The 25,991-nt window shown below is 56.5% G+C and overlaps 1 protein-coding gene across 5 annotated transcripts in view; it reads right to left on the bottom strand.

The window, feature by feature from the left end:
* RAP1GAP2 (RAP1 GTPase activating protein 2) overlaps window positions 1–25,991 on the bottom strand; it is a 54,094-nt gene that overhangs the window by 6,145 nt on the left and 21,958 nt on the right. For 3 of the 5 annotated variants that reach the window (XM_066201834.1, XM_066201835.1, XM_066201836.1), the window contains exons 4-23: window positions 13,544–13,628; window positions 11,133–11,168; window positions 10,855–10,899; window positions 10,392–10,424; window positions 9,854–10,063; window positions 9,347–9,450; window positions 8,777–8,855; window positions 8,357–8,410; window positions 8,025–8,108; window positions 7,075–7,175; window positions 6,323–6,452; window positions 5,968–6,123; window positions 5,416–5,487; window positions 4,934–5,020; window positions 4,578–4,712; window positions 1,965–2,102; window positions 1,488–1,606; window positions 1,243–1,356; window positions 665–782; window positions 41–161 (exon numbers count right to left, since the gene is read on the bottom strand). In XM_066201834.1, the coding sequence (XP_066057931.1) occupies window positions 41–161; window positions 665–782; window positions 1,243–1,356; window positions 1,488–1,606; window positions 1,965–2,102; window positions 4,578–4,712; window positions 4,934–5,020; window positions 5,416–5,487; window positions 5,968–6,123; window positions 6,323–6,452; window positions 7,075–7,175; window positions 8,025–8,108; window positions 8,357–8,410; window positions 8,777–8,855; window positions 9,347–9,450; window positions 9,854–10,063; window positions 10,392–10,424; window positions 10,855–10,899; window positions 11,133–11,168; window positions 13,544–13,628 (2,021 nt within the window). The remainder of the gene's footprint in view (window positions 1–40; window positions 162–664; window positions 783–1,242; window positions 1,357–1,487; window positions 1,607–1,964; window positions 2,103–4,577; window positions 4,713–4,933; window positions 5,021–5,415; window positions 5,488–5,967; window positions 6,124–6,322; window positions 6,453–7,074; window positions 7,176–8,024; window positions 8,109–8,356; window positions 8,411–8,776; window positions 8,856–9,346; window positions 9,451–9,853; window positions 10,064–10,391; window positions 10,425–10,854; window positions 10,900–11,132; window positions 11,169–13,543; window positions 13,629–25,991) is intronic. The other 2 variants (XR_010723579.1, XM_066201837.1) reach the window with 2 other exon arrangements.

The raw sequence follows: 25,991 nt of genomic DNA, 5'->3' as shown, positions 1-25,991 counted from the left end.
GGCAGAGCCGGTGCCTCCTGCCAGCCTGCCTGTCACCCACCTGTGGGGCTCCTGCTCATGATGACAGGGGTGGCCCCCACGCCGGGGCTCTCACTGCCGGGTGAAGCGCTGTAGACAAACACGTCCTGCTTGAACGGTGACGCCGTGGAGGGCTGGCTTCCCTGCTCGCAGAGACAGGACATGGCTTTTCCTGCAGGCAGGTGCTCCCCACACCCTGCCAATGCCCCACTGCACCCGTGCCCACTGCAACCTACCGGCCTGGGCAGACCAAGCAGTGCCCAGGGCATTCCAAGGCTCACGGGGGTGTCACAGAATCACAGAATGGTTTGTGTTCTTGGTTGGGAAAGGACCTTGAACTCCATCTAATCAGACCCGCCCCGCCATGGGCAGCCACACCTTCCACTAGACCAGGTTGCTCCCAGCCCCGCCCAGCCTGGCCTTAGACACCTCCAGGGATGGGGCAGCCACAACGCCCCGATGCCCCACCAGGCACACCAACCCTCCTCCTCCCCAACCCAGAGACGGGGTGAAGCCTCTCCATGTCAGCAGTGAGGAGGCTCCCGGGGGCTGGCAGGCGCTTCCCCTCCTCAGAGCCCAGAGGTCTGGAGGCAGCAGGGAGCCGAGGGGGGTGAGGGATGTGCCGCAGGGAGGGTTTGGTACCCACCACGCTGTCGTACTCCTCCAGGGTCTCGCTCTCCCCCGCCGTGCTGCTGAAGCTGCTGGTGCTGGAGGAGGAACGGGAGATGTTCGACCGCCCGTTCTCTTTCAGCTTGATAAAAGGCCTGGAGAGAGGCGGAACGAAGGAAGGGCGCGTGGCTGTCACCAGGGAAGCGCGTCCCTTGGACTGGGATGGGGGACAGAGGCTCCTGCACACCCCCGGAGCAAAGTGCTGCCGCAGGAATGAACCTTTTGGGGTGCTTCAGCACACAGCCACTTCCGAGGGCGTGAGATAAGGCACTGGGAGGTGCCCAGCAGGAAGCCCTAGGTCGAGCTGACTTCGCCACGGCAGGGAGGGACAGGCACAGCAGCCTTCTGTGCCCTGGGGATTTGGGCAACCTCGGACAAATGCTGCTCTCTGCTCTTCTTTGTAAAGACCAAAAAGGAGCTGTGCTCATGAATCAACAGAATTTCTCCCTTAATATCAAAATTATTTACACTAAAATTTAGATATGGTTTTGTTTGACAAATTTCTTGATGTCTGTTGAGCTGTGGTGGAAGGAGGATGGGCTCCTTCTGCCTCACCTGTCTTTGTTGGGGCATATTTCAGGGGAGCTGGGGTTGGATGAGGTTTCAGATTTCATCTCTTGGGAAGAATGTCCCAAATCTGGTGTCTTCTGGGCTCCAGAAACACTGTCACTGAGGGCACAGAGAGACAGGTTGCACGAGTTATACTAGAGACTTAAAAAGGATGGTCAAATTGTACTAGCTAACACCAACTATAAACTGTGAGAGTGGCAGATGCTCTGTAGGTACCACCACAAACTTACCACCTTGTCCTGCTCTCTGCCTGGCTCTCCGATGTCGTGTGCAGGCGCGGGAACAGCCCTGACCGGCGCTTGATGGGGCTCCTGGACTGGTTCTTGGCAGCAGCAGCTGGGACAGGGGGCTGGAAGCAGAGAACAATCTGGGTTTGAGAGCACAGCTCTGTCCTGGGAGTTCAGAGGCTAAACATCCTGAAAGGAGCTGCACTGCCTGCGCATCAAAAAACCACAAAATACCAGAACTTCTTTTCTATCTCCTTTTACTTCACTGCCAAAACCTCAGGAAGCTTATCATTGGTTCTTCCACAAAATAAACCCAGCTTGAGCAAGGCATCCAGATTCACAGCCTGCTCACCCTTACTGCCCATGCAGGAGACTGCCTGGCTGCATCAGTGGAAGGCAGTGACCTGTGGGGCTGTGGAGGGGCAGGAAGAGGAGGGAAAGGTGGGACAGAGGGACAGAGGGACACGCGGACATGCTCACCGAGAAGGTGGTCTTGGTCACCTCGCCGCTGTTGTGTGCGATGCCCCCACTGAGGCTGCCTGGGATGCCACTGCCGTGGTGCTTCTTCTGGCTGCCCACCATCGTCTCCATGGAGTGGCTGCGCACCCGGATGGCTCTCTGTGCCAGAGGGGACAGGGGACAGCAGGTCATCACCACCCAGCGGGGTGCTGTCCCCAGAACTCCTCCCCAGCTTCGGGTCTTCCCCAGGCATAAAGGAGAGCAACCTGTCTACGCCTCCCCGAGAGCAAGCACACCCCAACAGCAGCACGCTCGTGACAGCAGCCCTGGCAGCGGCAGCTGAGCATGGACTGCCCTGGGGAGCCCCACAGCCACCACAGGATCAGATTTTCCCCCCATTGCTCCGTGATATCGAGGACTGCAGCTAAGGGACCAGGAGATGCAGACAAGCCCCAAGCCCTGCCTCCTGCCTGGCCAACCTCCCAGATGCCTCGGCAGGAACGGGGACCACAGCCAAGCCACAAGCCACGTTTGTGTGCACACCTTCCACAATTCTCCCTGGGCTCAGAGAGGACAGATCCTCTCCTGCCTTTCTTGCACCTCTCCTGCACCTCTCCAGCCTGTCCCAAAAGAGCCCGGAGGCTTCACAGCCACATAAAAGTTCTTCAGCAAGCTACTGCTTAAGAATTCATTCAGCCTGAACCACTGCTGTGGCTTCTGGTTTGGTTATCAACCTCTGGAAGGGACTGGAAGTGAGCACTGTGCAGCACTGGCCCCTAGGCAGCCACAGGCTCTCCCTGCTCCCTTTGATCCTCAAAGGATCTTTCTCTCTGTCAGGGAGCCCCCTTCCCTCACTCTTCACACCAGCTACCTTCTCCATCCTCCTCTCAGCCATTCCCTCAGCCATGGCTGCTGCTCCTCCAGCCCCTGAACCCCAGCCCAGGCTAAAGAGTAAATGAGCCGTGGCAGGCCAAACTCCTGCAGGTGCCAGCCCTGCACCCGCAGCATGCAGGTGTTTGCTGCTGGCTCCAGGGGTCATGGAGCCACAGGGGGACACATACCAGGGTAAGAGGAAGCTGCAGCCCTGAGCTCTCACTGAGCCTCCAGCGGTGAAGACCACAGCCCCAACAGCCCCTCCTGCCCATCCAAGAATGAACATCAAGCAAGAGTCCATCAGACTGAATTTATTGGGGTCAGCAGCAATTCATACACAATTAGACGTTGTTCTTAGGCCAAAGTGACCAGTAGTTTTGCTGCAAAGCAGTAGCCACAGGTGCTCACACTCTGCAGGCTCCTGCCCTGGGCTGTGGAACTCTGCGAGGCTCCCCAACATCCCAGCCCTGAGGAGTGGCTCCTTTCCCCACAGAAGAGGCAAAGGCACCTCTCACTCACTCGGAGACCGGCAGAACTGAGCTCTGCTCACCCCTGAGAACTGATCCCCCGGTCACCTGGCCAAGGGGATGGGTCTGTAGGCTGGGTCGTAGGTGCAAGGCAGCGGGCAAAAAGATAGGATGGGGACCGGGTGTCAGCCCCTGCAGCCCTCCTTCGCCATCTGCGCTCCCCTGTCACTCCGACAGCACACGGTGCAGGACGTAAGCCAGCAGGCAGCCCAGCAGGGCAGGCCCCAGGCGCCCGGGCAGGCGCAGCCCAGCACGGCCCACGGGGCTCACCTCCCACCCCAGCACTCCCTGCAAAGCCAAGAGAGCACAGTCTGTCTCCTCACGCACACACAGTGCCAAAACATCACTGCTTAACCTCAGCTGAGACCCTGACGTGAACTGGCTGCACGGCAGATCCAATCCCACACGTCTCACACTGGAACAGGACACATCTGAGCCTCTGCAGCAGGGCCTGCAGAGCTGTGCACCCTCCTCCCCGGGCCCATCCTCCGGGTACACCATGAGGTGACTCACTCACCAGCCTCACTTCTCTGTGCTATAGAAGTAACCCTGCCTGAGACAACTGCAGGAGCTGTCCCAGCACGGTGGCAGCCAGGACAGCCCCCCTGCCCAGACAGGGACGCCCACCCAGCGCCAGCCCCCTCCACGCCACAGGGCAGCTGCACCACAGACACCCGGCACTGCCTCAGACTCAGGTGCTGCCCTCCATCTCCAGGGGTGTCCCTGCTGCCACTGGCTGCTCAGAGTTTCCTCCACAGCACTTTATCCACTCCTTCTCCCACAGCCCGCCACCTCCCACCCGCTCGCTGTGGCAGCTGCCCCAGGATCCTGATCCCTGTCCCACAGCAGTGGCAGCCAGCAGCCAGAACATGAGCTGGACATGTCCTGCCAGAGAAGAGCCCAGCTGCAGGCACACCCTGTGACGAGGGACTGGGCCTGGACCCAGGCCCCTCTGGGGACACAAAAAATGCTGCAGCACACTGGTAGAGAGGTGCTCAGGAGCTCTGGAGAAGTCACTCCAATGGGGATACTCACCAACAATGCCACTGTGTCAGCTTATGCTTGCCCCCACTGGGACCAGCTGGGGCACTCGGCAGGCTGAGCAGGCAGTGGTGGAGCAGCCGCCACCTCCTCTTGCCACCCTAGCCTTGGGGGACACCTCTTGTCCCCCAACATGCGCTCTGCCAACCCCAGGTGCATTTTAGCTCTGCTGTTGGCAAGGGCAGGGCTTTACCTTGAAAGACTCCAGAAAGCCTCCATGACCACCATTCTCCATCTTGTCCTCCTCGGGCCCCAGCCCCAGCATGGTCTGGGTGTGCCCGTGGAGCTCGTCGTGAAGGTTGTCCAACAAGGCAGCCCGTGTCCGGTCCTGCAGGAGGGACAAGGACTCAGCCGGGGCTCCAAGGGAAGAGCAGCGGCTCAATCCATGGGACACCAGCTCGTGCCTCCTTGAGGGCAGCGCCTGCCCCACGGTCACCACGCTCTCGTCCCCAGAGCACCGACCCAGCTCAGCAGGGAAAGGCGGCTTTGAGGAGCAATGGGAGAACTCCCCAAACCCTGCTCCAGGCAGGGACACGTGGGCAGCGTTACCTCCAGCTTGGCAAACTTGTCAGACTTGCAGCAGGCGTTCTCAGCATTGATGAGCTTGGTCAGCAGGAACTCCCGGAACTCGGGGCTCTGCAGGGAGAGGTGGGAAACACCCACCATTGTAAGACTCTGTGTCTCTGCTACCACAGCTCTACCAACCCAAAACCCAAGCTCACAGCACCCAGCAGTCCCTCCAGATGTGGAAGCATTGGTGCAAAACCCCAGATGGGTTTGAGGCACTTGCCAGCACCAGCACAGGTGCCTCAGCACCAGAGCCGCTGCTGCTGCCTTGCCCAAGTAATGCCATGCAGGGGTGCATGGTCACTCACCCTCCCATAAACACCAGGTGCCTCGATGGAAACCAAAATTAATGCAGATCAATTCCAGAAGTCCTGTTTCCCCCAAGCTGATGTGCTTGGAAACATCTCAGACACACACATCTACTTTTTTTACAGCTCGGAACACGCTTCCCTCTCAGCTCCTACCTTCTGGAACACCGGTGGGCTCGGCAGGGGTGGGCCAAAGGAGGGAACATCTTCCCGGGCTGTGACTGACACCTGGGGAGTCAGGAGACATGTTATTCCCACGGATGCAGCGGGATAACAGGGTTTTTGCCACCTACACCCCGGTGACATGTCAGACTGCTCCAAGGCACATTCAAACACTGAGGACCATCAAAACTCTTTAACAAATGAGCTGTTTTACAGACATGTATTTTATGCACTGATGTCTGTACACACACACATTAAGTACCAGTGCATACATAACACACCCGTGTGCACACGTGAGTGTGTTCAGCACACAGGTACAATCCCCACCAGGCCTAACACTGACTGCATCACTGAGCACAGGGTAAGTGCCCTGGGCAGCCTGTGCCAGGACCTCACCACCCTCACAGGGAAGGATTTCCTCCTAATCTCTAATCTAACCCCAGCTTTTGCAAGTGGGAAGCCATTCCCCCTTGTCCTGTCACTCCACGCCCTTGTCAAAAGACGCTGAAGCAAAAACAGGTAGGTGCACATTGGGACTGCCCTCACCTTGTAGGCTGTATTATCCGCCTCGGGGTTTTCCACCTGCACCACTATGTAGGCGTGCAGGAAGTTGGAGGCAATCATGTCTGGGACAAACGGCGTGTTCTCCTCTTGGAAGATAATTGCCACGATGTCGTTGCCGATGTGCCTCTTCCTCTGGAGCTAAACCGAACGGGAGATCATTGGGTCAGTGAAACCAGGCGGTTCTGCTCCTGCAGGAGCAAGTGCCAGTCGCGGGCTGGGCAGCCAAGCAGCCACTTCCCACAGTGCCAGGGCTTGGCAGTGCCCAGGGCACCGGGCAGGGCACTGTCAGTGCATCCCCACTCAGCCCCTTCTGTGCAAGCAGCCTCATCTCTCTTACTTGCTGTGTGTCTCCCTCGGTAAAAGGCAGCTTTGTAGAGACGTGAAACATTATCTCCCTGTCCCTGAACACCGTGTACACAGACTCCGCTCCCGTCTGCCCATGGCTGACATCCAGGCCTCCTCGAAAACTGGAGATCAAGGGAAAGGCGGAGAGAAACGAAGAGATATTAATTGAAAGCTTCAGAGAGAGCACCAGCAGCTGTCAGGGGACAGGATGGAACAGCCCAGCTCATTTATCTTTATCTAGCAACGGGCAAATGGGAAAGAACAAACCGTGCGTCATGTGCTGTAACCAGCCATCGCTGTCACCAGCCTGAAATACAGGGTGAACACAAAGCAGGGCTGGTCAGCCAGGGCTGGCCACAGCCATGGGCACCAGCCGTGGCCTCACCATCCCTCACCAGCAGTGGGGGTCTGCCTGCTGCAGTGACCACCCTGGAGGCGCCCGTGGCTGAGCCACGACACCGGGCACGGCACATTTCCACAGACTTCCTTCCATCTATGGCTGAATATAGCCAGATTTTATCACAACCTCAAAGCTGCAGGAAAAGAAGTTTTTCTCTCTTGGCAGCTCCAATTTTTTTTTTAAACTCCCCCAGCTTTGAAAAACAAGCCAAAGCTATATTTGCTTCTGCTCCGCACATCCCGCTCATGAGCGAGATGACTTCTGTTCTCACACGTAGATATTTTTACATATGACATGGTCTCTTGTTAATGCATTTGTAAAATCATCCTTTTTATCTAACTTACCCTTTGAAGTCCTGGAGAGTTATGGTGTCTCCCAGAAAACTTAGGAAGTTCTTGAAGGCAGCGCTCTCTTCATTATTGCCAAACAGCTCCTCCTCTTGGGTCTGCAAGACACAGGGCGCATCTGCTGACAGCCCCAATTTCCCTGCCTGTCCAATCCCCTGTCACTCCAGCTCCATCCACGGGGTCCCTGCTGACCAGCACCTTGTTCCGTGGTGTCCTGCACGGCCACAGGCTGCTCCCCACCCGGCACCACCACCCTCGCCACCAGCACCATCCGTGGGCTGTCACAGCCCACTCAGCGCCCAGGACAGCCTAGGGTAGAGCTGCTGAGAGCCTCTGAGCCCCAGCAAGGGCCTCAGGATAACATCCAGGAAATACCAAACCAGAAGTGAATCCTCTGCTGAAAAATCTCTAATCATCTCCCGCTTGCTGTATTTCAAAACAATGAGACCCTAATTATGGCCTTGCACGAGTCACTCAATCCAACCCAAAATGCAATATGTAAGATAATTAGAGTGCCTGTCAGAGTAATTCTCGGTGAGTTCTGAGGCTGAGCTCTGCACTCCCCATGCAGAGTCCCCCTGCTAATGGCAGCATTTTCAGCAAGTGTCTCTCTTCAAAGCCCACAGTCCCTCCAGACAAACGTAGCTGTTTAGCTGTCTAAACATATATCTGATTAAAATACCACGCCTGCTAAAATCCATCTTCACATCCGTTTTTCCCTACAGCAGCTTGTGGGCTGATTTCCATTCTGAGACTTTCCAGTCATATCATTTTTTAATGAGTGGGGAAAACATCCGAGCAATGAGAAACACAGTCAGTGAGGACATCCAGTGACACGAGGTGCTGCACATGGCAGAATTAACGTCACAGCTGAGTCCGTGCTCATGAAATGTGGATCTCTGGTGGTCGGGGACATGCTCCATGAAAGTGGCGTGGGGATGACTCACCTGCCTGAACTTCTGATAGATCACACCGAACTTGAATGTGTTGTTGACCTCATGCTCATCATAAGACACTATCATCTGGGATGCCTGCAGGAAAGCAAAATGCCAGTTGTTTCATCTGGTGGTTCAAAATGTGATGGCCAAAAGATCCATGGTGAGGGGTGAGGAGAGCCCACCGGAGCTGCAGCAGGGTACAACAACAGCTGAGCAGCACCAGGGGAGTGGAAGAGGGAAAGAAGTCACATTCCCACATAATTAGGCTAAAAGTTTTCAACAGCAGCCCTGGGTCTGGTTCTCGGTGTCCCTGCAGGACCACCTTGGGCAGGTTACCTCACCTTGGGGTAGAGGACCGGGTTAAACTTCAGCCCAGAGGCATCGTCACAGAAGGCCTGTGGGCAAGGGGAAAGAGCAGTCAGTGCCAGCTCCTAGGCCAAAACTTCAGGCCATCAATGGCTTATAAAGAAGCGAAACACAGCCTCCGATAGCAGGAGCTCCCCACTTCACACCCTGTCCTTGGGATGCCCCATGGCCTGGCTGGCCCCCACTGAGGGTGCAGCAAGCCAAGTCCCAGGTCTCCCCATGTCAAATGAGTGCCAGGGATCAGCAGGAAACCAAGAGCAGGGCCAGCACACAGCACCACCCAAGTGCCCCTCGACCTGGGAGCCCAGGCACTGCGCCCAGCACATCCCAGCACTGCCTGAGGTGCACTGGCACAGGATATCCTGCATGTGCTCCAGACAAGCCAGGCAATTCACCTTTGCGATCTGGGGGATACTCGGAAGTTTGCTGAATCCTGCCAATGGAATCCTTTCATGCAACGTCTTCACTTTGGACCTAGCAAAGAAACAGCAACGAGCAGACAGATGTCAGCGAGTGTCTACAGCAAAGCAGCACCTGCTGTTGGGAAACACTGTTGTGCTGCATTTGTTGGGCCTGATTAGGGAGCAAAGGCTCGATTTGTCTTCTCATCTCTGCAGCTCTTAAAATATTCATAGTTTGGATGAAAATGACACAGTGGTTCAGACACACTGGGTCCTGTCAGCTTATGGAGGGATGGTGAGAGAAGTGACTGGTGTTATCCCAGGGGGGATTAAACCCACAGAGGTTTACATCCAGTTCCAGTGGGCTTAGCAACAGATCAAAGTCTCACGTTCATTATCAGGTTTAGCAGCCCCAGGACAGGAACACAGGGATGCTGCCACTGCCTCCCATCCCACCCTGACCCCCCCACATGCTGCTCAAGCTCAAGCACTTGCTGTAGCAACAGAACCAGGGACTCCCAAAGACAGAATATTTTGTTAAACAAAGCTCTTTTTTTTCCATACCTGAGTATAACCCTTAAATATTCGGTGCCATCTGTCTCCTCGCATTTAACAGAAAGGATCAGATTTCCGAGGCTGCTGGCTGTACAGTAGAAATTTAAATGATCCTAAAAATAGAAAACAGCCCGTTGGCAGCCGAGCAGCAACGCGCCGATGGCAAGGACAGTGTCTGGACACTCACCTGCTGCCCCAACACCCTCCCATCACTCACACACTTGCACCCCCTGGCCAGGACCAGGGCTGTGAGCAAGAGGGCAGGGGCTGCCACACAGCTCCCCAGGGACAGGAGGCTCAGAGCCAATGTCCCCACTGGTGTCACAGGAGACCCGTGGCTGTGGGGCCAGGGGCAAAGGCTGCAAATGTGGCCATCACTGCCATGCCAGGAACCCACCCGTGCCCCCACTCCCTGCAAAGAGGGAAACTGTAATGCTTGCCCATTTTGCTCACAATGGGAGAGTTTTCCTAGTCAAAAGCGTGCAACTCCGAGCCCCGTGGGGCGGAGGAACCCACCTTCCCCAGGAAATGCTTGCGGTAGGCTCTGGCCTCTCCCTTGCACTCCAGCTTGTAGCCATAGGTGCTGGGGCTGAGGTTCTCCTCCTCCTCCTCGCAGATGCTGCTGTCAGATGAGGTGGGCGTGCCAAGATTTTCTGGGTCTTCTATCCAGTATCCCCCAAACTGGGGCAGGATGATCAGTGGGTATGGGCTACCCTTCTCTAGGATCTGCAGAGACATGTGCCACGAGGAGTCAGGCAGGAGAGGGATGTGGATGTGGGATGCAGAGCTCACTGCCCCATGTTCTGCCCCCCTACTGCAGCAGACCCCAGCCCTGACACCAGGAGGGACAGGTCCAGCCCCTCTCTGAAAGCTCTTCTCTGTCACAGAAGAGGGCACATGCTACTGAGGAAAAGCCAAAAACCACAACGGTAGGGAGGGGGGAACATGAATTACACAGCTCCTCTCAGAAACAGAATCTCCACCAATTCCTCTGCCATCAGCAATTTTGGAAAGGCATTCACCAGAAGGTGTTCAGGGGGTTCAGAGCACCCACCTCATCGATGCTGGGGTATGGGATGTAGTCTTCCTAGAGAAAGGAACCAAAACACCATCTATGACCATCTGTTCCCCACCAGCTGTCCCTTAAAACCCCAGCCCTGCCCACCCAGCCCAGGGAGTGTCTCCAGCACCCTCTGGTCCCTCCCAGGAAGGCATCAACACAGGCTAAGTCCTGCCTAAAGGGAATTCCTCTACTGGTGCAACTTCCCACTGTGGTGGCAAGCCCCAACCCTTTTGCACAGCTGGAAGCTGAAACGCACCAGTCTGGACATAAAGCTGCATTAGGGATTTACAGGCACCATGCTCCCATCTCTGCAATTCAATCAGTGCCTTGTTTATAGATAACATCTAAATCCTTTCCAGCCCTTTGAGTGACTGTCTTTGACAATCACATTAAACCTCTGAGATGAGGGGGGAACACTTGAAAAAATCCCCTCAAGAAACAAAAATCAACCAACCTTGTGTTTTTGGCTTCCCGACCTCTGTTCTTCCAGTTTTGGTGCCTGTTTGGAACAAAATGAGAATGCATCAAATAATGTAGATGCTTCTACCAACACAGGGGGTCAGTCCACCAACACGAGGGTATTTTGCTACATGGAGAAGGCTCCAACCCAAGCAGCTGGAAGGTGGGGTCTGTTCCTGGGACTGGCCTCCCAGGACTGCTGTGGAGCCTCTGCCCTCAGAGACTCTGCTGGGGCAAACATCCCGAGTTACTGGCATGCACATTGCTGCTCACCTGCATTTTTTCCAGCATTTCGAAGAATTCTGCCGACTGAAAAGAAAAGAAGGAAATCTACTGTTCGATAAAAGCAGACACAAGGCAAGCCAGTCCAAGCCACATCAAGCAGGGACACTGGACCTCCCCCCAGGCACTTGTCCTGCACCCTGAATGTCACCAGGCAGCTGTGACACCGGGGGCTCCCATCCAGCCCAACCTGGAGCTCAGCATCATTGCTGCAGGTGCCTTTGCCAGAAGCCCTGGACCCCACAAATGCCAAGCTTTGTGCACGATTTGAGCAGGGGGTTGAATCATTTCTTTTCTTAATCACAGCAGCGTTGGTGAAGCTGCTGCCAGTGGTGCTGGGCTGCCCAGCGCACGGTTAATCCCCACTTGCCAAAGGAACTAAAGGGATTACTGAGCTGCTCCAATTAGAGTCCCAGTTTCTGCTGCCTGCCCCAGGAGCCGCGGCGCGGGGACAGGAGCGGCAGCCGCCGCACACACGGGGCGAGCGGCCCTGCAGCCTCAGCGACACCGAGAGAGGGGACTCAGGGACAAGAACGCCGCCGGAGCGGGCACAGCCCACCGTCGCCTCTCCGGGAGAGCTGCCAGCACCACGCCGACGGCTCAGCCTTGCTCTCCCCCGGCGATAGCTCAGATGACCCAGTTCCCAGCCCGATCCACCTGCGCTGCCCAGCGGGGCCCCGGTCCCGGCGGCCGCCTGCGCTCAGTGCAGCCGCTCTGTGCCACCCCTCCGGCACAGCACCCGCAGGAGCTGGACTTGCTGGACACTCCTGATCCCGCTCCCAGCCCTTCCTGCTGCCAGCGACACACAAATAAATTACCCAGCCAAACTACGGCGGGGTGAATGCGGCACTCCCAGCAAACCCCTAAGTGGCTTTTCTGGAGGCGCGGCGCTCCCGCCCCGTCCCTTCTCTCAGCCCTCCTTTCGTCCCGCCCGGGTTTGCTCCCGAGGAGGGGCTGGGCCACGGCAGCGCTGCCAGCCCGAGGGGAGACTGGAAAGCGAGACACATGCATGATTTGGGGCAAAAAAAAAGGGGTCATGGTAACGAGGGGAAAGGCACGGGGAATGATTTTTAGTGAGCTCTTAGAATAGACTGAATTTCTCAAAAGACAAAAAAATAGAGGAAAAAAACAGGGGAGGGGATGAAGAAATGAAAATCAAAGGGAAAAAAAGTCTGGGAGAGTTGGGTTTTTTTTGTTCCTTTAATATTTGTAGTGAGCAAAGGTCGGGTTTACAGCACGAGCAGTCTATGGCTGCCAGCACAGGTGGGGCAGCTGTGCCTTGGACACAGCCCTAGCTGTTTCCAGCTTTAGACCATGCCTGTCCTTACCTACTGCCCCTGCAGGAGTCAGAAAGAAAAACCCCAGGCTCAGACAGCTCTCTGCCCACAGCTGGATGCTCTTTAAAAAGTCTTTCCCTTAGTTTGAGCTTGGTTTGGATTCTGTTTATCTCCAGGGACAAATGTTCTTGGATAGTTTCAGGTCCTGCTCCACCAGCAGCCAGAGCCGAGACCTGACCCCACGGTGGCACCAGACCCACCTGCTACAGCGAGTCCCACAGAAAATACCCACACGTCCTGAGCAAAGCACGCAGCAGGCTGTGCTCTTCAGAGAGCTGTGCACACTTAGAGCCAGCTTTCCTGGGCCACAGAGCAAAGCACCAGAAAGAGAACCCTGCACCGGGCGGGAGCTGCCACAAACGGAGGGCAGCAAGCAGAGCCGTGCCAGCACCCCCCAGCACAATCCCCCACGTGTCACAGCATTCACCAGCGAGCCCTGGAGGAAATCCATTACCTTCCTGGCATCATCCCCCACCGGCATCAGCCACACAGGCAGACCTCCTCACGGGCACCAGCAAGAGTGGCTGAGCACCAGCCCGGTCATCCCTGCCCAGCCCCACACCTCCCTTTGTTAATGTTTCCTCAAGCCAGAGGCACAGCAGGACAGATGTCTTGTTATTTCAAAGGGTGGCTCCCCTGGGAGGCAAAGTGCCCGGAACAGGTTGGGCAGGGAGGTTTGCAGGGGACAGGCAGGCGCCTGCTGGGACGCACAGCCCGGGATGTAAAGCCTCACGGCGGGATGCCCGGCCCCACGGGGGACACAGCGTGCGCCTCACGCCGGCGCAGAGCACGGCGCTGGGGAGGGTCACCGGGGGAAGGCAGCCCCGGCACTGGGCACCCCGCTTGGCATCGCCTCTGGCGAGTGCGTAACGGGAGTGCCGGCGCGGATGGGCCGGCACCGCGGCCCGCCACGCCGATGGAGACTGGGACGGCGCCGGAACGGCTGCCGGCTGAATTCCAGAAACCACCTACTGCCGCTCCTGCGGGAACAGCCCTAATCCGTGCAGCCGCTGCCTTGGAAGCGCTGCTCCCCACCAACCCGGCTTTCCAAAGCAGGGCTCTCACCTTCATGGTCGGCGGGGCCGTGAGCGGCGGGGACAGGGGCCGCTCCGGGGCCGTCACATCCGTGCTGTTCAGCAGCTCCTGTTTCCTGGAAAACCAAACACAGCCATGTCAGCGCCCCCGCCCGAGCCAGCGCACGAGGCAGGAGATAAGGGTTATCTCCCCTGGCAAAGCCGTGGTGTGCAGCTGCCTGTACAGTAATATCTGGAATCTGAGAAAAAAACCAGCAGACAGTGTGAGAAGGCGATAGAAGTCATCAGAAGAGCCTGCGCCCAGGGTGGGCTGCGAGCCCTCACGTGTGGTGTTGGTGGTGCAGGGACAGCAGGGCTGGGTTCCATCCCCATGGCTTCCCTCCCTCTGGCACCCTCCCCACCAGGGCAGGACGAGTGGCTGAGCAGCCTCCTGGCAGCAAAGGAGGCTCGGTGACACCCAGGGACAGCCCAGCACGGGGTTGGAAGGAGGGCCGAGGGCCCCATTGCCAACACTGCACTTAGCACTGGATTTGGAAGTACCAAGAGCCATCATGAAGATGCAAGACCCCAGGAAAGTGGAAAGCAGCCCCTGTGCCATGGAGCTGTCAGGACAGTCTCCCCCAAAAGTCCCCTGAGCTTTGGAAAAGTACGGCCTCAACTCTCTCCTGAACAAAATTCCCATCCCTCTCGCCCGGCAGTTCCCGGGCACGCAGCCACGCCATCACGCAGCGGCACTGCCAGATGCTCCCCCGGGAGTCAGAAAATCTGAGATTTAATTTAGTTTCCTCTCGTCCCTGCCAGGTTAGTCCTGCAGAAACCGGGCCAAAATGTCCAACTGTTTATCTCGGTGTAAGGAGGTTTGGTTCCCATGGCAGCGCCCCGGGATGGCTCCCACAGCGCCGCGAGCACAGCAACGCGCACCGACGCCTGCCGGGGCCTCTCCAAAACACACAGCTCCTGCCACGGGGTGCACCCCCGACCTCTGCAAACACCTGCCCTCCCACCCACCATGCCCCCTCCTCCCAAGCCCCAGCATTTGTGGCAGCAGGTGACAATCACCTGGGGAAGCGCAGTGCGTGCAGCCCCTCCTCAGCAGGGCCCTGTGCCATGGAGATGCTGAGGGGATGAAGTGGGGAGGCAGGAAGGAGGCAGCGGGGAGGCTGCAGGGATGCCGGGAAGGCAAAGTGGGACCAGCAGCATCATCCTACTCACAGCCAGGGCAGACACGGCACCACCTGGGCTGTGCCAGCAACATGGACTTAGCCAGAGGCACCGGGGGAAATGCCCATTGCATTGTGTCCAAATATGAATCCAGACCAAGAACTGCTGTTCCACACCACATCAAACCAAAATAAATCTTCTTTCTCTCTTTTTCATCTCAGAGCAGATTAAATTTACACTGTTACACCTCATTTGAGCTCCTGGCATCTTCCACTTTTTTGATGCAAGAAATTAATTGGAGCAATGTGGGGCAATAGCAGAATTCCTGTCCTGCCCACCCATACTGTTTATCAAACTCCTTCCCTCTGTGCTCTCCACAACCTCACCATGTCTCTACTGCTGAAAAATGCCGAGGATGACAGATTTTCCTTGTTTGCTCTTTGACTTTCTAGGACACTAAAGCACAGCCTGATCTGGAGCAAACCACTCATCCTCTGCTCTCCTTGCTTTGAACCCTGAGCTCTGCCTGATTGCACTCAGCTGCACAGTGGCCTCAAAGGCATAAAACAGATACGACTTTGAAAAGATTAAAGTTACAGGGATGCGCACAAATAATTTGATTTGATCTGGGATTTGTAGTGGGTTGCCATAGCATCATAGTCTAAGTATTATAAAATCGCCCAACTCAACAACATGTTCCTCTGTCACATGCTGGCTGCTTCTTTGGGGCCAAACTGCTGGAACTGCTCCTGCAGTTCCGGGAGAGCAAAACAAGCCCCTCGCCAGCGACTGCTCGGAGCGGGGCTCTGCGCTGTGCATCTGCGATGTTAAAGTCCAACCACAGGCGCCGATGATTCAGCCCGCCATCAGCGCTGGGGTCAAGGGCCGGCGGCCCATTTCCCAGACTGATTACCCTCAGGGGATGAAAAATGAACCAGGAGGAAGATTGGCACGTCTCTGCCCGTGCACCGGGGTGCAGCCCTCAGGGATCCCCCTGAAGCGACCCCGGAGCCGGGGGGGCTCACAGCAGCCCCGCACTGTCACCCGGTCCCCAGGGGACACCGAGTGCCAGTCTCTGCAGAGCCCCAAGCGCAGCAGAGGTGGCAGAGCCCGCGCCAGCGGGGATGGCGACGCCGGGCAGCTCCCCAGGCACCCCCCTCCTCCTCATCGAGGGCATATCCAAAGGCCACAGGGCTGTGTTCACCCCCTCAGGGCGCACCTGGCAGGTACCAGGGGCTCTGCCCGCCCCCAGTGCCCACGGGCCCACCCTGGCCACGGCCACAGCCAGGCACCAGCACACGGCATGGGCCAGAGCATCCTCCAGAGCCACGTGGCCGGACACCAGCCTCTCCAGAAGGAAACGTGGGCATCACTTCTGTAATTTTATTTCTTTGTTTTTTTCATTAGGCAAATTAAGGGAGAAGGAAAAGAGAGAATTAGAATCCTGCATGCTTAGTAAATCTAATTAAGGAAATACCTTAATGCGGTTATGGCAGGGCCGACTGCTGGGTTTCCAAATGGAGACCAAGATCACTCCAGCCACCCCTGCCCCCTCCTGGGACTGTGCCTGGGGGGGACCTGTTGCCAGCTCTCAGGGAGGCAAAGCCCACCTGACAAGGGCTGCTCTCCTGGCTCCTTCCAAAGGGGGACAAAATGGGGGGTTTTCTCCCCATTTTTTGGGAAACCATTGGCACTGGTGAGCTCCCAACACAGCAAGGGCAGGTGAGGTCTTTCTCTTTAAAGCATCCCTCATCACAGTCCTAAAACACCTCCAAATTAATATCCTGTACTGGGTAAACCCCACAGACATACTAAAATTCTGATTTAAAAAGTCCTGTTCAGCACAGAGCCAAGGCTGCCTGGCCCCCTGGAGTGTTCTCATCCTGACCCTGACCCCAAGTGCACACTTCTCTCATGCTCTCTCAAGCTAAAGCCTAGTGAAAAACCCCTAATGCATCCCACCTCCTCATTTTGTCCATCTGACATTTCCCAGACAGGCTCTAAATCAACACAGTACATTTAGATAAATCACAGGTGGGGAGGGGAGATGTCAACATGTGACCTGACACGGTGAAATGCTCCACGACATGTGCTTGGCTCTACCTCTGTCGAGATGTACAAATGAGATGGGAGCATCCCAGGTTACCTGTGGGCCTTAATTCCACAGATCAAACCTGGCCGAAGCAGGTACCAAACTCCTGCAGCAACAAGTTCTGCCTGACAGATGCCTCATCCTTGAGAAGGTCAGCAACGACTCTCCTGTAAATTAACAGCCTCTATTTTTGGACTCATCATTTTTTATCCTTGATGGGCATCACCTTGCCAGCTGCTGCCTTTTTAGTTTGTTTAATATTCCATGCCCGGTCTCGTAAGTTTTCCGAGGGGACTGCTTCCATATCCCTTTCCATCCTCCCCCTGCCTAGGTTCAGCCTGGTGGGCAGTGGGAGAGGGGCACAGGCTGCTCGTCCTCCCTCCTGGGGGCTCTTCTCCATCCCCCACACAGCTGGGACTGACCCCTGGCTCCTGGGACACAAGCACCCGCTGACACACCAGGCAGGGCAGCAGTGGCCAGGAGCCCTTGCCAGCTGCTCACAAATTGCAAAAAAAACCAAAAAAACAACTCAACCAAAACTATGCTTTTTTTGCAACACAGACAAGGGCACCTTGCTGTGAGTTTACACCTGGAAATCTGCAGTGAGTGCCTGAACGAAGAACCTTGCCCTGACTTTGAGCAGCTCTCCACCCAATCCCAGGATGCCAGGCAGGCAGGATCTCGCTGCATCATCGCTCATCCCAGGGAGGACATCAGCAGAGGACGTGCACTGCTGCAGGCTCCCACTGATGTCAGACAGTGTGGGGCTTCAGAATCCCCCCCAGACAGGGGGTCCAGCCCAGGCACTCAGTGCTGCAGAGCAGCCAGACCCCTGGGGAGAGCCCCTGCCATGGAACTTCTTCTCCAGAATGTGATTTACCTTGTTATGTCCTGGCTCAGCCCAGCCCTATTCAGCAGTGTTGCCTTCTCACATCGAAGCCTGAGAGTCAGCAGAAAAAAAAAAAAAAAAAAAAAAAGTGCAGCATTTTCTCATCTACATTTCTTGCAATAAATTACGTATTTGCAAACTGCCAGCCTGCACCTGCACACACACAGCTTCCCCAGCGCCCTGTCCTCGGAGCGGAACCGCAGCCCTGCTCGGAGAAAGGCGGCATTTAACTGCCAGGGGTTGGCGTTAATTGCCCCTCCAAACAGCGAATAAACATTGCTGAACAGTTCAGAGCGCCCCGCACTCGAGCAGGCAGGATCACTGCTGCCTGTCCTGGCTCTGGGATCCCTGCTGCCTGTCCTGGCTCTGGGATCCCTGCCCTGGCTGTGGGGTCCCTGTCCTGGCTCTGGGATCCCTGCTGCACCACACACCTGCTGAGGAGGGGGGACAGCGAGGAGCTGATTCCTGCTTTGCCTGCACCTCTACAGACACTGGAATCCTTCCAGCTGGCCGAGGGCTTCCCACTGGGCCAGGCCAGGACAGGACAGTGAGGCTCGATATGCAAGTAATGGTGAAAAGAAGTTTTTATCTTTTACAAAATGTGCTGCCTACTCTCCCTTGCAGGAACAGAGAAAGAGGCAATTTCCTGCAGATCTGGGTAAATCAGCCAAGGCACTTGCAGAGATTTTCAGACCAGAAGGCTCGTCTGATCCTATTCCTGCCAAACCCGAGCCAGGAGCCTCGGGCGGCCGTTTCTGAGCTGATTCAATAATTTGCAAATTGCAGAGAACAGCTCCCAGAAAGCTCCATCTCCAAACACCGTGGCACTGATGCCAAAGGGCAAGGGGAGGCTGTGTGTGAAGTGCCCCACAACAGGGCACCCACCCACCAGCTCTCCACTGTGACAGGACAGCCACCAGAGCATCGCCTCACTTGCACGTGGGATAGTCAGGAAAATTCATTTAGGTACAAACACAGTTACAAATCTCAGGCTTTCAGAGAAAAAACAGGAGCAACCAGGAGCCCCCAGCAGCAGCCACAAGCCCCCCAGACCTCCCTGCTCCTCCCCTCCAGCTCAGGTGTGCAGGGGGGGCACAGGTGAGAAGCCTGCAGGTGGAGGGGCAGGCACACATCACCCAGCTCTGCCAGGGGAGCCTGGTGCGCTGCGCTGCACTTTGCTGGGTTGCTAACAAGGAAGGGACATGGGCCACCACAGACTCTGCAGCTGCCACCGATCCTGCCAGGCTTGCATATGGCTCATGGAAAGCAAAATTCAATTGCAAATGCAGAACAAAGACTGAATGTAGGAGGGAAAAAAGCAAATAGGAGCAGGTGGAGGAACAGAGTCCCTTTTGACGATGCTGCTACCAGTCCCTTTTCCTGCAGATTATGTCACTTTGATGGCCCTGACAGCTTGCATAAGATGAAACAACCACCGTAATGCACTGCTTGAATTCTTGCAATCACTCCCATGGAGGGTCCTCAGTCCACGGCAGACAGAAAAAACCTCCTCAGGGTCTTGTTCCCCCCTTGAGATGTCTGTGTGACTCTTGTACTCAGTAAACCCCACAGCAACAGGCGCACTGAGACGTTTTGTGCACAACATGATGCTGGGGAAAAAAATAAAAAGGAAAACCAGACTCACACATCACGGGGCAGAATCCTGTGCAAGTTCAGAGCCAGGTTTTTTCTAAGCACTTTCAGTGTCATGCTGAGCTCATTCATAGAAACCTGGTCCCTGGGGGAAAGACAACTCTTCGGCAAAGTCTTGCCTGGTGTGACAGGTAAAGCACTCCCTGCCCTTGAGGCAAATGCAGGATTGGCCAATGAGTTTCAGCGGGTCCAACATCCAGAGGACCATTTGGGCCGCCTCCAGTGTCACTCTGCACTCATCCCCACACACGGGGGGGTCTCTACCACACGTGAAAGCAGGAGAAGAGACTTCCAACCCCTCCAACACTTGCTAGCTGGTAGCTGAAGCCCGTGGTCCAAGGGCAGGGCTATGGCTAGAACGGGCCTGGGCCAAACAGGACAAAACCCAGGGAGCAACAGCAGGGGCAGCAACAGTCAAGCCCACCAGGGAGCCCCAGTGCAGTCCCCACACCCTGCATTCCAGACAGGGAATGTGGTACAGGGACCCAGCCTCAGGTGAGCAGCCGTTACTGCTGCTCATTCGGGACCTGCAGGAGGGTTTTTTCCAACTGCTCTGCTTTGATGTTCTACCTAATACCCCAGAAAGGGGGAAGAAAATATCCCAAAACAGCCAGTGACACAGGAACTCCCCAGGAATGCCAATGTGCAGCATTTAGCGCATCACTGAAATCCTGCTCTGCACGGCACCAGCTGTCCAAGGCAAAGTCCCTGTGCCAGCAGCACTGAAACATGGGGTACGAACCCTGGAACCCACAACTAATGACAGACAGAATCAGAGTCACCCCGCTCTGATTTTTCATGCTTATAGATTAGGGAGTGGGAGAATGGTTTACAATAACTATTCCAAATAATCTATTCTTCTATTCAGTTTGGCACAAAATCACAAACTGGACCGAGAAAAAAGAAAGAAACAAAAACCCGTTCAGTCTGCAGCAATGTCCATGTCGCTTCCACCCTGAACCAGAGGTGCACACACTGAGAGGTTCGGGTGCATATTTCTGACTATTTTTAACACCGAAGTTGCCAGAGCAGCAGAGTCCTGGAGGAGAAAACTCCCTGCCCGGGGCAGCCCGCATAGATCAGCGCGGGGTCACTCTGCCAGGCCAACAGCAACTCCCGTGCGGAGCGGGGGGAGCGGCGCCCGCGGAACAGATGCCAGCTCGCTCAGCACCGCGAACAGGCCATTTCCTACGGCACAAAGTTGAACACCAAGTACAGCCCATGGTTTCGGCAATGAAAGACGAAACCATTTGTCAGCTGTTCCCGGCGCAGACAAAGCTGCGGAGCCGAGTTGCGATCTGCCTGCGCGGGAGCCCGAGGGGCCCCCGAGGATCGCGCTGGTCCTGCCGGCTGCGCAGAGCAGCAGCGGGTGCCGGGGCTCACCTGGGCGGGAGCGCGGCCCCGGCACGCACCCGCGCTGACGCCGGCCCGGAGCGGTCACGGTTATTGCGGTGCCGGGCTCCCGGCGCCGCCGCCGGCGCGCACCGCGAGCGGCTCACGGATGTGCCGGTGCCGGGTCCCCGGTACCGCTCCGGCGCACAGCGCACGCCGCGAGCGGGTCACGATTGTCCCGGTGGCCGTTCTCCAGCTCCCGGTACCGCCGCCGGCACCCCCCGCCCGCCCCGCGATTCCGTCCGCCGGCCCCGCGCTCCCCCGCAGCCCCCGGGCTCTGCCCGGCCGACGGTACCGAGCGCTCCCCGCGGCGTCACCTTCTCTCGCTGCTCTGCCGGGAGCGGTGCAGGAGCCCGATCAGCACCACGGCCGCCCGCACCCCCGCGCGCCGGGACCGCGTCCTGCCGCCCGCCCGGGACATCGCCGCTGCCGCCGCCGACCGAGCGCCGGCACCGGCGGGGGCGGCGGCGCGTCCACGGCCGCGACCGCCCCCGCCCCGCGCCGCCCCGCGCGCGCCCCGCGCCGCCGGTAACGAGCGCGGGGCCGGTAACGAGCGCGGGGCCGGTAGCGGAGCCCCGCGGGAGCGGCTGCGGGATGGCGGCAGCTCTGCCCCCCTTCCCCTCAGGCCGGGGACGTGGGTGTGTCGGCAGACCCCCGGACACCCCCGGGCCGGCTCTGCGGGCGGGCGGGCGGAGCTCTGAGCGCGTCACGGGCCCGGGGACCCGGCCGTCCGCGGCACAGCCTCGGGTCACCCCGGCGCGGAGACTTTCCCGGCAGCCGCAGCCCCGGCTCCTCCAGGGGCGAGGTGCCAGCACGGCCCCTTCAACCCCCACAGAGGGAGGAGTCGCTCCTGCCCCACAGACGGGTTCCTCACCGCAGCAAACCCCCGCGGGACCTCCCAGCTGGTCCCAGCCTGGCCCTGCCGTCCCTCTGCTAGGGTCGAGCATCCCTCCCCACCCGAGCCCAGGCTGCGGCAGCAGGACAGCACGGGGCCTCGAGCCTGTCCCTCGCACCGGGAGCTGGCACGCAGCTCCCTCCAGGAAACGAATTCGTTTTTTTATTAAGTAAACTGTAAATTATCTACTTCTCACCTCAGCACCTTTCCCTGGAAATCCTTGTTGCCGTGGTGATAAAACACCCAGGTCCCTCTGCCCCCCTTATCTCACCTCTCTCTTCTGCCAGCTTAATTTTCACAGGAATTAGACACAGGACAAGCTACAGCACTTTGAACAACTTCCTAGTCCGAGGGGTGAAAGCACCATCCCTGCTGCCAGCAGGTGTGACAACATCCATCCAGCACAGCACAGGACACCAGCACCTGCCCAAAGCCTGCTGGTTCTCCATATCCCTGCAGCCATTAGGAACAGTCCGAACAATCCTCCTGCACCTGGTCCAGGCCGCTGCCCTGGGTGGGTTTAACCAGCCTGGCCTTGGGGCAGGGAGGGAGAACCTCTCTGGCAGCGGCACACAGCCGCAGAGCCCCTGGGGCGGCTGCTCCAAGTGTCACAGCCAGGTCAGGGGTTTGGGGGGACCCTGCCACAAACAGGAATCTGTTGGGGGGCACACACAGGCTGCAGGCAACGACATCCACCATCCATTCAAGTGAGCAACTTCTGGGGAAAGATGGTGAGAAAGGCCTCCTGCTCCCCACCCGCGGAGCAAGAGCCCAGCATGGAACAGGAGCTGCCTGGAAACCCCCAGCTGGGGCAGTCAATCATTAACAACGCATGGGGCTCCCCTGGCAAAGCCTGTAATAAATGTGTTTGCTCAGGAGAAACAGCTCGCAGAGGCCACAGACCACATCTGGCAGGGAACAGCCGCTCCTGCTGCCTCGTCCTGCCTGCCACACTCCTGCTTCACCCACCTCCCCTGCCTGTCGCCCTCCTGTCTACCATCCTTATGGAGATCAACATAACCTCAGTTCTGGCCTCCTCTATCTAAACGTTTCAGCAGAATCTCTAATCAGATGGATTCTTTAAATGCAACAACAACAAAACCCCTATCATTGCCATAATCTCTTTCTGTATCCTACTGTAAGTCAGATAAAAACAACCATGATGTTATTTTTGTCAGCACACCACATGATTTCACCCCAGATGAACCAGACAGCGTTTCAGTGTCACCACAGCACCCATCCTGTGCACATGGAGCACTCCAGAGAGTCAAGACCCAAACTTAAACCCAAGATCAGTATTTTTGTATTTCACCAGATCTCGACATCCCTGGGGAGACTGAGGCAGCAGCAATTTCAGCAGAGAAGTGCTGAGGTTCCCACTTCCCCACAGGAAAAAGTCCAACTCATTCTCCAGAAATTCCAAAATCCATTTCTGTCTCATCAGAACAACATCAGATGATGCCAAACTCTGAATGGTGGTGAGAGAACGTAAGTAGGTAAGAGGAATGAATCTTGCTAAACCTGGGTGGTACATGCACTGCCAAGACTTTCAATGAAGTTTCTGGTGGATCAACAGATCTCTTCCTGCAGAAAATACCTGTCTGCTTTCCTTCAAGCTGAAGCTATCTGTCTAACAAATTTCTCAGGCACAGAAAAATAAAAGAAAGAAGAAAGGAAAAGAAAAAAAAAAAAAAAAAGAAATTAGATCCTGTTTCTGTGCCAAATTACACCAATTCTCAAATTAGTTTCCAGTTAATGGAGGGGGAGGGGGGTTAATTTTAAATCTTTTAGCTCTCACATTAAACAGGCAGATTCGAATTTCATTGAGTCTCCCTCTCTGGAGACATTTTCCACATCTCCCCTCCCCTTTTCCAGGCAAGTTAAGTATTAATCTCCTCTTAGTTTATGCTGAAGTGGCTTTGTATTGATTTTTAAAGATGTTTCAATTCTCTCCTGTTTGGAAATAGACAAACTTTGAGCAGAAACTCAGCCGAGTTCCCTCTCCATCCAAACATGGCTCAGCCCACAATGGAAGTAATTGCCTCTGGACTCACTGCGGCTGATTTGTAATTTATAGGCTGAGGGCAAGATAATAGCTGGTGAGGGGCTGAGGTGGGCTGGGGGCTATGGGTCCCTAGGAGGGCTGGATGCTCACACAGGTCAAAGGAACCAGGACCTCCTGCTCCACAGGACATCACCTCCGGCTGTGACAGGCCCTGCAGAACCTGCCCTGTATTTCTTAGGTTCTGCTACCTGGCAGCCTCTCCAGGGTGGACCAGGGCAGGATGACAGGGATTCCTAGGAAGGCACACAAGGTGGCAGGGCTGGTGCGTCTGAAACTTCCTCCCCTGCCTGTCTTCCCCATGCCTCGCCCCCTCCAGCTCCATCCACCCTCCTGTTCCTGCAGTGAGGCCACCAAAGCGTCCATCACCTTCCTGAATGTTTGCAATAGTGAAGCCCTGTCAGGACCAGCACCCCCAGAAGGTCTCCAGATGTCCCAAAGGACATCTCCTAAGACAGAACGCTGCAGTTCAAGAGACTCCAAGTCTCCATCCTCCCTTTAAAACATCAGAGTCACCCATTCAGTCACTAAATTATTTCCAGGGTAAGCAGTTGCCCCGGTTTTATGAAGAAATAAATATCTCTTCAAAAATGCCCTGACATTTTCTTCAGAAAAAGCAGTTTGGCAGTGAACTAGGAAGCCTGAGGGGCTGGAGGGAGTGCAGGACAGGTCAGGATAATTACACGCCTTGATTAACACATCACCTGGCAGCCCTCTGGACACTGCTGAGAAAGAAAGATCTGAAAACACCAGGCTAGGACAAGATTGAACCTTTATCCCTAGAAGTACTGAATCTGCTGTGAATAAATGACACTATTAATATTATTACGAAGCCATTAATTTATGTAATAACTTTGGCTTTTATATAGATGCTGCTGTGAGATGAAACCCCCCATAGGTGAGCAGCCCATAAATCTTCCTCAGCCACCTGCAGGGGCCTTTCTACCTGCAGAGGACCCAGCCCCACACTCACACCTGAGCCGCAGCCACAGCCGAGCCCAGCTCTGGTGACTCAGGGCTCCTCCAGCCAGAGCCGTGGTGCTGCCTCATCAGACAGAGCAGGACACGTCCCTGTCACCCTCTGTGCCTCCCCGGGCAGGAGATATTTCTGGTTCCCTCGCTCACGAGGGACAGTGCCAGAAATACACGAGCTATGCCAGGCATTTGCCACAGCCGGGCTGGAGGCACGGCCAGCCCATCCCCACCCCGCGGCACCGTGCCTGGGCTGCAGGGGCTGAGCCCAGAGATCTGCCCGGGCCCTTCCCCACCCCTTGGGGTCCTTCCCCGCCCCTTGGGACTATCCCCAGAGCCCCCCCGGGCACTGCCTCCCACCTGAGCGCGGGCACCTGCAGTGCCCAGGTGGGAGAGCAGAGATGGGGCAGCTGTGCCGGCACCGGGGACTGGGAGCCAGAGAGGAACAAAAGGAGACAATGCAACACGGCCCAAAACTCAAAAATAGTAACAGTCTCCCTGCAAAGGAGCAGCCACATCCCGATTTCCCTGGCACGGCAGAAACGGATTTGGGAGCTTGCAAACGAGGGAGAAAGCGATTATACTGTTTCATTCGGTGCTGCAGGAGGAGGATAAGAGGGCACCCACTTTTAGAGAAGTATCACAAGAAATAGAGCTTCAGATTACATTACATCCAGCCCCAAGTAATCTGATTAGAAATTTATTTTATGGCTTCAGTTAGAAAGACATGAAGGAAATCCCAGGAAAGCACAGAGCCAGCTCTTCCATGGAGGCAATGAGAGACAGAGCACCGTGAGCTTATCTCCCCAGAAATGCTGTGATGCCACCAGCCACCCCGACACCACGTCAAGTCTGAGAGGCTGGATGGATGCGTGCCAAGGCATGGGGCAGCCCCAGCTCCCCAGTTCCCACCCCACATGTTGGCAAGGCGCCCCTGCACAGCGGTGCCCCAGCCCTGGCAGCTCCCTGTGCCCTGGCAGCTCCCTGTGCCCTGGCACCGTGGCTCCTGTACAGAGGAGCAGGGCTGAAGTGCAAGAAAAGAGAAATTTATCTCCTGAGCTTAAGGAGGAGCACACCAGCAGTGGGCTTGCCCTGTCCAGAGCCCATCCCTGTGACAAGTGCAGACAAGCATCGACCTCCTGCCTGGCCTGTGGCCAAGCGGGGTCCATGAGTGTCCACCTCCCCGGCAGTAGGCAGGAACAGTGGTCAAAGGCACAACAGAAGAACAAAAATGAAAGAACTCTTGCTGCAGAAAGCAGCTGAGGTCAGCTGGGTCTTGCCACCCCCCTCGGGCAGAGGGGATGCTGAGGAGCACGGCTAAGGCAGGTGCTGGGAGCCACTCCTCCCTGTGCACCCCAGGCTG

This window comes from Chamaea fasciata, unplaced genomic scaffold (genome assembly GCF_029207755.1).
Source record: "Chamaea fasciata isolate MVZ Bird 193981 ecotype frontalis unplaced genomic scaffold, bChaFas1.0.hap1 SCAF_21, whole genome shotgun sequence".
Taxonomy (NCBI): Eukaryota; Metazoa; Chordata; class Aves; order Passeriformes; family Sylviidae; genus Chamaea; species Chamaea fasciata.
The sequence above is the reverse complement of the archived record's forward strand: the minus strand, read 5'-3'. Positions and strand labels throughout refer to the sequence as shown.